We start from the raw sequence: 13811 nt of genomic DNA on the forward strand, positions 1-13811 counted from the left end.
TTTGGGCACAAACTCCGGAAAGTGTCGGGAGGGAGCAGCACTTGACAGATGTACTTTGGGCGTTGGCAGAAAACGACCAATCGCAGTGACACCTTTCTGCTCTGGAGGCTGTTGGTCGAAATATTGGCATGTGAAAATAAATTTGTGGAGCTGTTGGGCAGCTCGCGAAATCGAGGGGTCGGTTGGTGGCACCAGGAGGTGACTTGAGCTCTCTGAGGCGGAGATAACCTGGAAGCGTATTTCGGAAGTGAGTTGTCAGGGAGCAGTAAGACTGTTCTCTAGATGTGGAAAGTTCCGAAGGTGCGCCCGAAGTGTGTTCCCTTTCGCTCGCGTCGGAAATGTCTTAATGCTGTGCTGGTTCTCGAGGTGTGTGTTGATGTTAGAGAGCGTACACGGACACTTAAGTAAGATACCGCCTAACAGAATGGGGCGCAACAGGCTAGCTGGATGCATTGTGTCACTAACGAAGCGTACTTGGCTAGGATTATTAGAAGAAGAATAAATTGCGTTTTGGTCCAACAGAAATTGGAAGCGTGGAGTATTCGTATAAGTGTTTACCGTCTTTGACATACACTGTGTGGTCTACAGAAGAAATGGGAGAAACTGTTTGGTGACGGTGTAGTCACTATTTGCGGTGTTTGTTGTACAAACCAGTGGTCGGGCTTGGAGGCTTTTGAAGGCAGTCAGATGGCTTCAGGACATTAAATAACGGTATATCGTAAGTAACTGTTTTAACCCTGACTCGCGGGTCTAAGCGAGGCTGCCACCCTTATCTGGCTTTACAGCGTAGGTGTAGCAGGGCCTAGGAATTATCCAGAACCGCCTACAAACGGCTGCGAGGAAGTCTACGGAGCAAAAAGTCGCGCGATTCGTGTCGCGCACCGCACTCTGCTAAGAGTGCGTGGACTCTGGCCGCGGCCGCGACAGGACTTCATTTACCAGAAGCTGCAGAAGCACCGAGACGACGGACGAGGAGGAAAGTTTCAAGTTGACCTTAGATAAATAATTTCTATGTCAAACTGTTGTGAATAGACAATATTCTCTTTGGTACAAACACGCCATTTAAACCATGTTTTCTAGGGCAGAATTCGTGGACGCCTTGAAGCAGTCGGGACATAGACCCGAGCTTCAGCAGTGTCACATGTGCCATAGTTACTTCAAGATTTCGCCAGAAGCTCAAAGAAAAAGAAAAATGGCGAAATTTAATAGATTCTAAAGACCTATTCTCTGAGAAGCGTGCATCTACTTAGGAGTCGCAGTTTCCTGACACATTATGTATAATAATATCAACGCATTTGGTATATTTATTAGATGTCTTGCAGTGTGTGTGTGTGTGTGTGTGTGTGTGTGTGTGTGTGTGTAAGAGAGAGAGAGAGAGAGAGAGAGAGAGAGAGAGAGAGAGAGAGAACCTTTCACAGCAGTACAGAGAACAGCCTGTTTATGGCGCAGTCGGAATTGTCCAAGCAGGACTACGAATGAACGAAGGAGTGATCTCTTTACAAACGAAAGAAGTTTCAGTTTCCAGAATAATTCTTGTCATAATATTTCTGGAGAGGGTGTGATTGCTGATAAAAATCTAGTGTGGTGGTGACTGCGCCAATAGGTGGGTGTTGGAGGTTTATCGTCTACTGGTCGCATGGAGCTCCATATCTTTGTTGATGGTTGGGGCAATAGTGTTGACGTTAAGAGATACAGCATCAGAAAACGTCTCGGTTGCATTCGGAATTTCGACACGCTAACCAATCACCTACAGATCTCCGTATACCGGTTACTTAGAAATAGCGTCGACTGCCAACAGAGTTCTTGAAGCACCTCATACAGAGCATGCCACGACGCTGGTGAACTTTTTAATCATAAATGAGTAACTTCGTTTTTGGAAATATGCTTACATGGTCTGGAGATTGTCGCGTCAGATGTCTTTGGTGGTTAAGCTTTAACTTGTTATGAAATAATAGCGCTGCACTGTTTAGGGAATCAACTTTTACTTCTTACGTATGCTTAGTTTTTAGAAACTTGTGGACATGATTATTGAAGCTGGTATGTGCTTGACTCCCTCTGACATCAGAAGCCGTTTACCCATCACTTACAAGAGGACAACAGGTTTATTTCTAATTCGAAACATATACCTCACAAATAGACAAATTTCCTCCACTCTCCATGTGTAGATTGCCAAATGGGAAGCACTTTAGGCATCTGCCACTTACGTACATGACGCAGGGAACTCACACACCTACGAAGACCACTCGAACTAATGACAAAAGCGGTCCATTTCAGGGTTTCTTTCCTTTCTACATTAGCTTCGGCAAAACTTGATCTCGTATCGTATTCCTATCTAGACAAACGCCAAAGATGTGAAGCAATGAGAAGCACGGAAAACGCCGGTTACATTGTAAATGCATGCTTTCCCAACAGCGAATCAAGGTGTATCGTATTCCTATCTAGACAAACGCCAAAGATGTGAAGCAATGAGAAGCACGGAAAACGCCGGTTACATTGTAAATGCATGCTTTCCCAACAGCGAATCAAGGTAGCCAAAGTTATGTTTGGGGCACAACAGATCGTACTGAAGTGCGAGTGGGCCACTGTTGCACGACTAATTCACAAGCGCACAAAGAAAGATGAATGCGACTTGTCGGACAGTAGAAAGAATGGTATCGTAGCACCTATTTAAATCTTCCTCTCTATCAGTCAATACGAGCATGATCTGGCAACTAGCTTAAGACCATTCCCAGAACTCGTAATGGCGATGTCTAGACGTCCAGACGGGATCGACCTCGATTTTGACTTGCATTAGGAACAATGAATTTCGGAAGTGCCTCACGTTTTACGTAGTGACGCCCAAGTTAACCAATTTTATATTAAAAATTAATAAAGTCTGCATCTTGTCGTCTTACTCTTCATATTACTCGTCATCTTCCCCATTAGCACCGCAGTTTTATTTACAGCATTTTAAAGGCAGGATAGCATTTAAACAGAAGTGCCCCTAGACATTCGCAAGGGAGTGGCCAGGGGAGGGAGGGGCAAGAGGCGGCAGTTGCCCCCTCCTGGAATCAGGATACAGGCTTTTTAGTCATTACAGAATTCTCACAAGTTTCTAGCAGTGATTATCAGCGACTCTACTGAACTGCAAGTTTAACACTGCTGAGCCCAACGGGAAATATACTCTGACTTCAGCACTCATTATACATCTTTGTTTTTTTGGTTGTCTCGCCGTTGACAGAAAATTACGCATATTCCTAGAGGTCTTCACCAGGGTCTGGGACCATCTTAAACTCTATGTGGTGCAACACAGAGCCAAGTGCAATCACAGTTCATTTGGTTCATCACGGTTCATTTGGCCTGAAAGCACAATAATATGACAAACTGAAGGAACGAGGATTTCCTTGGTTCAGTCCTAAGCTGTTAAAGTCGCCCGCATCTCGTGGTCGTGCGGTAGCGTTCTCGCTTCCCACGCCCGGGTTCCCGGGTTCGATTCCCGGCGGGGTCAGAGATTTTCTCTGCCTCGTGATGGCTGGGTGTTGTGTGCTGTCCTTAGGTTAGTTAGGTTTAAGTAGTTCTAAGTTCTAGGGGACTGATGACCATAGATGTTAAGTCCCATAGTGCTCAGAGCCATTTGAACCATTTTTTTTTGTTAAAGTCGGTTATACCAGCCAGTTTGAGAGTGGCTTTGTGAGACTTCCTACATTAATCCATTCGAATCCCGCTCCTTGGAAAAAAAGTAACTTTGAAAACACATTCTATACAACTTTAGTTATGGCAGTCAATACTAAAAATAACAAGCATGAAAGTAATGCAATTAATCCATTAAGATAATCAGATGTCAAGTTTCGTAAGCAAACAAACTGCTTGTGATGTTATCAAAGTTGAAGAAGTGTTTTTTTGTTTTTTATTTTTTTAAAGTTTATTTCCAGCTTCTTCACCTCACTTTAACTTTTGCTGATATCCAACACGGTTTTCTCAGTCATTCTGTATTTTTTATATTTCCGAATTTGGAATTTCAGTGCCAATCTAACACCGTTAGAATATAACAAATTTTTTTGAATATTTTCTACCACTATTTCGTATGTGATTAGCTACCGTGGATGTAATCATACGAGACATAATTTCAGACTACTGAATGTCAGAAGATATCACTTCTGCAAGCTGTAACATGTCACTCGTGGCTGCGACGTGAACATCTGAAGAAAAGTATCCATTTTTGTAGAACACAGAAGTTCAAAAGGCACTGCGCCCTGTTTCCCCACAAACGGTTCTTGAAGAGCTACAAGAAGAAACGCAAAAGGTTGCACATTTGCCGTATGTTGGTCCGATATCTGCCAAAATCAGCAGAATTCTCATCAAACATAACATTAAAAGCATGTTCCACGCACCCAACCAAGATTAAGGCTCTGCTAGGGAGTGTGCAGGATGACCTGCGTTTACGGAAACCGGGCGTTTACCACGTACCGTGTGAATGTGGTATGGCATACATCGGCCAGACGACCAGGACCGTTGACATCAGGCGCAAATAGCACCAAAGGCACACCAGACCGAGACAGGCTACCAAGTCAGCGATTGCCGACCATTGTTTAGAACTCGGTCATTCTATGAAGTATAATGATACCAAGATTTTAACACAAACACCGAGATACTGTGACAGCGTCATCAAAGAATGTATTGAGATTAAGGTCGCAGAGAATCTCATTAGCCGGGACACCGGTTTCCAGCTGAGCACGGCTTGGAACCCAGCATTCGATCTTCTGAAGACGCAACGTACGCAGCATCCAGACGACAAGAGAGACAAGTATAAAGATGAAATTAGAGATAACAGCCCAGTACATGTAACAAAGGACGTACGTGAAATGGTACCTCAGACAACAGACACAGTACCTGCAATAACATTGCAGCCACTCCTGGGGGGCAAGAACTTCGGACGGGACGCCTAACACGGCACACCACGTTAACAGAACGTCCTAACTGACAGAAGGACTCAAATGACGACAATCGGAAGATAAAACGTCTAGCACAGCTTGGACGCCATTCAGAACTTAATTCAGCTACACTGACAACGGATAATAACCACAAAGTATGCGCACAGCGTTCGGAACAGCCGCGACTAGAAGAAAACGCGACAGCCGTTGCTACTGGTCGGCACACACCGCGGACTGAGCGCCAGGCGCGGCGCAGACCGCAAAAGGGAACGCCTAGCACAACGTAGGCATAAATACCGGACTCCTTCCATACTGGAATGAGGACGCACGCACTTCGTTACCGTCGCTCGCCTACGCCACTAGCCGATCGCAATGTCCGGACGTAGGAAAGGAGGAAGAGGCAAGATTGCTGCCGCTGTCAAGCTCCTGCTAAAGGCAGTCGGGAGCAACGGTTGCGGCAACAAGAATAAGAAGCGGAAGCCCCTGGCACAATTACAATGTTATAAGTGTCAGAAGAGGGGACGGCGCGGTAGCGTGTGTGAAGTGCGGGAAGCCGCACGATACACGCAACTGCGACAAAGCGATGGGCACCGCCGCCGCGTGTGTGAATTGCGGCGGAAGTCATGGAAGCGGCAGAAAGGGGTCACCACACATGAAGAGGTGGCCCAAGAAGACAAAGTGGACACCCCGTCCTCCTATTCAAGCAGGGGAAGCGGGCCGCGGCCGGCGGAACTCGACGAGATGCGTCGCGAGGTGTCTCGCACGACACCTGAAGAGTCGCCGACCCCCGCCAGTATGGGGGTAGACGCGGAAACGCAAACGACCGTCTCCCTGGCCGACGCGGAAACGCAGTCTGCTAGGGAGGTGGACATGGAGTCGGGAACACCCGCCGACAGCAAGAAGACAGCCCCCGTTCGAAACGGAAGACGACGGAAGAGACGCCCATGGACACCGAGGGAGAAGAAGACGAGCCTTCGAGTGCCTGCCCCTTCCCAACAAGAATTGTTGGAGGAAGGTACTCACCAAGATTGCAGACTCCCTTCGAGATGGCAGCTATCCCCACCATGGAAATCCGTATCCCTTCACGGAAACCGATATCCCTCCCCTCCCACACAAGCCCTATTCATTCCACTGGGGTTGTGAACCCCTAAACCAGAAGATCAAAGGGAGGGAACTCGTCCGGCGTGCGGATCTGGAGCTAATAAACTGCTACCCTACCTTCACCGACGCGGATAGAGGTACATGACGGAACGAGCCGTCCTGTACATCAAACAGAGCTCGCCGCCAGTGGACCACTCCCGTATGACCAAAATAAGAGATCGGACAGCCAGAAAACAAGAAGAAGAAAAAGAACAAGAAGCCACAGACGTCTGGCCGTTAATTCTTTGTTCCACATAACCTAGAGGTCCAACCAGAACCAGAGGAAGAACAACCCAACCACTCAGGAATAGAGGAGGAACAGCTTCTCACAGCTTAAACTCATACGACTTGGGCCAGGGATAAGGTCCATCATTTTAGCGTCAGCATCACACTGGAATCAGTATCGGACAGCACCTGAAGAAGACTGCGAGTCAAGCATTTGAAATATCGTGCAAGAAAGACGCGAATTACAGGCAGAAACAACATGACAACCATGAATTTGTTTAAATTTCAAGAAGTCCACGAATTATGTTTTTCCTTTTCGGCCGGGCCTGGAGCATAGCATACGTCATAATATGACTATTAAATACATTGGTGTCGCTGTTACTTAGTGTGAGCACACATATCCATATGTCATAAAACAACATAGTCTGTAGACACTCATGTTCATTAGCCAGCACTAGTCACACATGCACTAAACTGCAGCGGCAGATTACTGTTTACAGGCTACTGATATCCGTTTTGGCGCGTAAACGGATTACATATATTGTAATGGTACTCCAAACAGAGCAAAACAATGCTCATCAATGTATTTAATAGTAATGACAACGACATATGAATGTGTCAGCTCATTTTAGGTTGTCATGGCCTAATGGCCATATCATGTAAGTAACATGCTTATGCAATTGCATTTTTCATTCTGTGTAATCGGCCGAATATCAAGATACACAACGATTTTGTTAAATAATTTAAGAACATTCTGTATATTTCAGCTTCACTTGATAATGGCCTAAGGGCGATATTGCAATCGTGAAATAAAGAAAGTGTTACAGTCACTGGCGTAAATATGTCTTTTATAAAGTTAATTCACTGATGCAGCGGGGGTGGGTGTCTATTGCGACTAGACGTTAGTATATATGTAAACCGACCTTTACGAACAACTTTTATAAACGTAGGAGGACTCACCAACTTTAATATCTACAGGTTTACTTGAGAATAGCGCTATAGCCGAAACAAGCTTGTAGAAAGGAAGAAGGATTACTAATTAAACTATATGCAGCTTGACTAGAATAATTCATTGCAAAATGTCATTAATTTTCTTCTTTTTTTCTAAGTCCACTCAGCAATTCTAGGCAGAAAACGCGGTTAAATTTCTAAATAGCTGAAATAAATTCGTACTGCGCATCGGCTTGGAAACAGAAACCGATGAACAACATCGATTTGAGTCTTGAGGCGGACAGCGACAGTCTGAGCATATTAATAAGCTTATTTGCTACGCGCTTACTTCATGATTAGCCACAAAACTGGCCTACAACTCTCTCTTGTCTCTCAATTATTTCGGCGCAATTGACTTATGATGTACCCAGGATATGAGCTAATGAGATTTCTCACATTAGTTTTGCAGTGAATAATGAAAGAGTTTTTAAGTTTCACGACAAATAGCTCTGGGCATACTTGTTACTATCAAATATGCATTGTGTGTTCCGGCATTCTTCAAACTGACATTTAACCGATTCGTATGTCTGTTTCGAGGGACAGATACACTCTTGAGTCCGTTCTCTATTATTTTTGTTTACTGCGAGCCATATGCATTTCTTAAGCCAGTCATTTTAAGTAAGTATTCGGCTATCGGCGAAAACCAGTTCTCCTTTTGCCATAAGTCGCTTTACTCATTGCGTCACTCATGCAAGATGAGTTTTTTTTGCCTCCGTTTGTCACTGGCAGTACGGAACAGCTGGCAAGAACTCGTGTAAGGTAGAAGCGGGGACGGCATAGAACAAGCGAGCCAGGGCAGGGCATACCTGGAGTGTGCCTCGGGCACTATGTCGTCCAGCACAACGTAGACCATGGCGCCGGCGGCGAAGGAGAGCGCGTACGGCAGCAGCGGCCGCGCGATGCCCACCGTGGCGGCGCCGACCACGCCGAAGATGGGCTCCACCACGCCGCTCAGCTGGCCGTACCTGCAGACACACACGGTCGCGGCCTGCGTGTACTCGCCGATCAGGCACCCCCAAACAGCAGCTCCCAAAAGCGGATCTTAATCACTGAGTGTCGAGAGAACGGTAATAAGTAATGACAACTACCAGTCCACACCCTACAGGCAAGCTACCTAATCCGATATACTGCACTGCAAAACGACTTGTCTCTAAAATATAATTAATGTGTCCACTGGTTTTATGTCAGCAGGTAGGCAGCACCATTTCAGGAGTGCTCTGCGCTTTTGCCATATTTCTACCTCCCATGACATCACGCACTGTTACCAGAGCTCCACCCCCTACGACATAGGACAATTGCCCAACGTATAAAATGGCGAAAAATTCAAAATAGCACAATTGTAGGGTCCTCTCCCCCTTCTACCTATGACGTTACTGTGAATGTAGGACTGTTGTCCGACATACAAATTGGTGGGAAATTAAAAGATCCGAGATGATGCTTTGTCCTGCTGAAATTCGAGGTGGCAACATAGTTGACACATTTTTTGGGTTTTTCCCTGGCGTCACTCACCTGACACAAAGGATGTTCATTACCTCTGAAGGTCCAAGCCTCTCTGTTAGACAAAGGATACTGCCCGTTAGACAAATCATACCAGCCTGGCACTGGATATGTAAAACTGTTTTTCATCTTACAGGTAGCAACTATTCTGCACTCCTACAATCAGTGACATGAAAAACCGCTTATCCTCAAGCTACTTTTCACTCAGACATCATGGATCTGCCACTCATTGTTGCAAGTCACTTATTCTAAGTAAAGAAATAAAGATGACCACCAGGTTTTCCCCTGACATCACATATCGCCTACCACAAGTTGAAGTCCAGCTGTATTAAGTTTAAGCAACTTCCGACCACCCAAATGATATCACAGCCTAAGCAACTGTCACCCTAAGTTTGTATATATATGGCTTGTCCTAATTTTAAATCCAAATTAGCTACGCTTAAGCAACTGCTGGGAACTGGGTAGTAGTAGCAATTGCATCTTCCTTTAAATGACAACCATGACAGGGAGAGGCCTCTTTCCACAATCGCAAAGTTCACAATCGCCGGACAGACCAAGAAATCCGCGCCGCCGCCTTGCCACTGTCCGTCGCCGCGGGATTAGCCGAGCGGTCTCCGGCGCTGCAGTCATGGACTGTGCGGCTGGTCCCGGCGGAGGTTCGAGTCCTCCCTCGGGCATGGGTGTGTGTGTTTGTCCTTAGGATAATTTAGGTTAAGTAGTGTGTAAGCTTAGGTACTGATGACCTTAGCAGTTAAGTCCCATAAGATTTCACACACGTTTGAACACTCCGTCAGCAGTAACAGGCTGATTGTAAGAACCAACGGGGACGCACCACTGTTAGCAGTCAGAGAGGGCCACCCGGCCATCAGACACCAAAGTATGCCCCTGTCCAGCGACTATGTGTCGACTGACGTAAGCCGTGTAACCACAGCACCTCGCCCGTCGCCCGCTGCTCGAACGATACCGGAGCTGGGCAACCTTGCGGAGACCATAGACTCAGGTGCCCCCACAGACACTGACTCTTTATTTAGATTCCGATACCGCAGGACTGTAAATGGCAGGGTATTCAAAATTCTATGAAGTAGTTCCAATCCCCACCACTACTAGCTTATTTTCGACAGCATTGCACACAAACCCATATTAAAATAGTGGGGAAATATAAAATGACCATCTGTTTACGAAATTACGTTACATTCCGGCTCAGTGATTGTGGGTTTTTCAATCATTCAGACAGAATTCATAACAGGCCTGAAAAAAAAAACAGAGAATAGACGTCAGTTAAATGTATTTCTTGGAGAGCAACATAGGTGGTAGAACAGTTACCATTTAAAATGTGTAGTTCGACATGTGACAGTACTATCCATTGAATTATTACGCTGAGTGTTCCCATTTCTGCTACAGACTCATAACCACAACAACTAGGAAACAAAGATCCACACTTAACAGTATTTCTAACGGATATTCGTGTCAGTATACACATCAGATGTTTCCACAGGATTTCTAAAAAAATTCAGGCGAATGCAGATGTGACTCCCTCAACAACAGCATGTGTGGAGTGAATAATCCCTGTAAAATCTGAAAGGAGTACTGTGATATATCACATACTCCTGTTTCCTAGCAATGCGGAATATACACACTGCATAGTGCATACATACAGCGGAAGAGTACAGTCCGTCTCCTCCTATGCTGTCCCGACAACACTGACTTTTGGGCCGAAACCAGCTAATATAGTACCGAAATCAATGAAATGAGTATCAACCATTAAGGAAAACACGCTATTTGCAAGGAACTCTTCAGTCCAATCATAAACCTTACATGATATTCCATATTTTGCTGCTGTGGTGACATATTGGAATTGCATTCTACCCTCACCAGAGATCGGGGAACATAACCATTACGTTCCAACACATACTTGACAACATCATCGAAGAACAGTTTAAAATATGTCTGCCAAAGATAGAGTCCCATCACAACACATACTGCACAGTACAAGACGTAGAGGTCAACGCCACTTGGATGCTTTAGAGTTACCTGGCAGAGAAGACCTAATGCATGAAGGGACATAATTGTTCTCCCACTGCTTCATTTGCGAGTGGAATAGGAAAGGGAACAACTAGCAGCGATATAAGATATACTTCACAATGTGTAGTGTGAAGGCTTGCAGAGTACATTTATTCATAGTCACTTCCCTATGATTTGTAGGTTAGCTGAAGCAGCTTGAAAGTTTTCACTTCGTGATATTCTTCAGCTTAGAATAATACGATAATTTTAGATTAGCTGTCCTTTAAATTCCAGTCATGTGTCCTACAAATAGAAAGCGATCTAGTATCAGGCGATCCTAAACTATTTCACATATAAATTATCATTGTTTTGCGTTGTACATTGGACATCGAACATATCCAGCGAATTTCTTATGGTACTGACTTCTGTGGCTTAACATCAAGTGAATCTATAACCTCAATGTTATCGCAAGGAAGATGAACATAGGTATGTCTCACAAAATATATCACTGAGTGATATATTTTGTTTTCGAAGAGAATCACCAAGAAAGTTACGCTGCAGTTCCTCTAGAAATGCTGCAAATAGTATGAGAATCTTTGATGATGTATCTTTCAAATTTCTGTAAGTCTCGAGGGTGGTACTTCATCTCAACTACATAGGTTTTTCAAACAGGCTTGTTAGCAGTTATATTTTTAAAAAAGGCTTATTTTGCTCGTTAAGTGTGTTTTTAGTTCAAATACCCAAATTTCGTGTGTGTTTGCATAACTGTCAGGCACAATCCTACATTTTAATAATTAACTAGTGTGTGTGTGTGTCCGCCGTCTTTAGTATGAATAGGGACTGTAACAGCTGCATTCAGATGCGAGCCGAGTTCGTGACCCTTCGCTCAAAGCTCCAGGTAATACAGGTTTTGGTCACACAGCTAGAAGCCTCTTGCCTGTTGCCAATGCGCATCACTTATGGGGACTGGATATGCGGATCCAAGGGACGTACATCACGTCATTTGTATCCCAGTACTGTGGCCGCCCTGATTACTGCCTGCACTGAAGTTAACCTGTCACGTGGTGGAGTGGGATCATTCCAAGCAGTGGCAGGGATCAAAATATATTCTGGTTGGACGATCGAAGGGCCCCGCCGGTTCGTCTGACAAACAGGTTTCAAGCGCTATCTGTACCTGACAAAGATCCTGAACCAAATGCAATCGCTTGCTCTGTTTCAGGGGAAGCCTCTTGGCCTGCAAGATCTGGGCAGAGAGTAGGATTACTGGTAGTTGCGAGATAAAAAGTTAGACATGAAACGGGGCGCCTTAGGGATATGGCTGCCAAGGAGGGGAAGCAGTCCAGTGCGTACTCTGTGTGCATACTTCACAGAGTCACCCCAGAGGCGGAACGCATGCTTCCGGATGTCATGAAGGGCACAGGGTGCAGCCAACCGCAGGGGGTGGCTCATTTCGTTACAACGATGTGTTTCTCTTTGGATTGGAAAAGATACTCTCTAGTTTCAGGTATCTCAAGAGGTAAAAACTGCAAGTCCTGCTTGCAAGATGAAGGCAGAGCTTACCAACAGTAGCACTGTCATCAGGACCAAATGTGGACCTTTGGTACAAAGCCGAGTGGAGGATCTGAAGCATAGGATCAGACAGTTCTGCGAGCACGAGGCTGTAGACTTCTCAATTTGCGCCACAGTGTCGTGGGTTTTCGGGTTCCGCTAAACAGGTCACGGACTCGTTAAACACAGAAAGTGGCCACGCTGGTAGCGGGAGCTGTGTAGAGAAAAAGGCAGTTTTTTTAGGTTAGAGGATCTCGGAAAATAACACAAAGGGCATCAGCCTAAAAGGGGTGTATGGCAACCACAGGACGAGGGTAGATCTCTAGCAAAAATCGGTACTGCAGTTGTAAATTGTCGAAGCTGTGTTGAGAAAAGCCATAGCTCCAAGTGTTATAGGCACTGAAAGCTGGCTAAAGTCGGCGATAAGCAGAGCCGAATTTTTGAAGGACCTAACGGCGTTCAAAAAGGCCAGAATAAATATAGTTGGTGGTCCAGTGTTTATTGCTGTTAGAAGTAGTTTACCTTGTAGTAAAATCGAAATTGATAGTTCCTTTGAGTTACTATAACATTTCTATTCACAAAAGCAGATAAAAATTCGCTTTACGTTTCGTAAGAGACAGTATAGGAGAGAGATATACCAAATAAATTAATAAGCAATGATTCTGGAAACCTATGGTACACAAAATAGTTCGGAACACTAATGCAGAAGCCACGAAAAAAGCATGTGAAATTTAAAAGAACGGAGGATCTCCAGCACTGACAATGCTTTACTGAAGCTCGAAATTTAGCGCGAAATTGAAAGTGAGAGGCTTTTAATAATTTGCACAATTAAAATCTTTCTCGACATCTGCATAAAATCCAATGAGATTCTGTTCTTATGTAAATTATACCAGCGACAAGACACACTCGGTAACTTCATGATAGCAACGGTAATGTTACTGATGACAATACCACTAAAGCAAAGTTACTACACACGGGTTACCGCAATGCGTTCACCACAGAACACCAAGCCACTGTTCCAGAAATCGAACCAAGAACAGCTGCAAACATGAGTTACTTACAAGTAGATATCCTCGGAGTTGTGAAGCAACTACAATCATAGAGTAAAGGCAAATCCTACGATCTTGACTGTATACCAATTAGCTTCCTTGCTCAGTATGCTGATATAATAGTTCCATCCTTAACAGTCACAAACAACCGCTCGGTCGACGAAAGATCCATACTTACAGACTGGAAAGTTGCACAGGTCACACCAAACTGAATACAGGACACAGGAGTAATTCGTTGAATTACAGAACCATACCACGAACGATTTGAAGTAGGATTTTGGAGCATATGCTGTGTTCGAACACTGTGAATTACCTCGAAGAAAACTATCTGTTGATAAATAGTAAGCACGGATCCAGAAAATATCGTTCTTATGAAACACAACTATCTCTTTATCAACATGAAGTAATGAGTACTATCGACAAGGGATCTCAAATTGGTTCCGCATCTCTA

The 13811-nt window shown here is 44.7% G+C and overlaps 1 protein-coding gene across 3 annotated transcripts in view; it reads right to left on the reverse strand.

Moving 5' to 3' along the window:
* The window catches only part of LOC126174778 (zinc transporter ZIP11), a 422454-nt gene that overhangs the window by 84396 nt on the left and 324247 nt on the right, over nucleotides 1–13811 (reverse strand). For all 3 annotated transcript variants that reach the window (XM_049921123.1, XM_049921122.1, XM_049921124.1), the window contains one exon: nucleotides 8072–8230. In XM_049921123.1, the coding sequence (XP_049777080.1) occupies nucleotides 8072–8230 (159 nt within the window). The remainder of the gene's footprint in view (nucleotides 1–8071; nucleotides 8231–13811) is intronic.

The sequence above is a fragment of the Schistocerca cancellata genome, chromosome 3 (assembly GCF_023864275.1).
Source record: "Schistocerca cancellata isolate TAMUIC-IGC-003103 chromosome 3, iqSchCanc2.1, whole genome shotgun sequence".
In the NCBI taxonomy this organism is placed as follows: domain Eukaryota; kingdom Metazoa; phylum Arthropoda; class Insecta; order Orthoptera; family Acrididae; genus Schistocerca; species Schistocerca cancellata.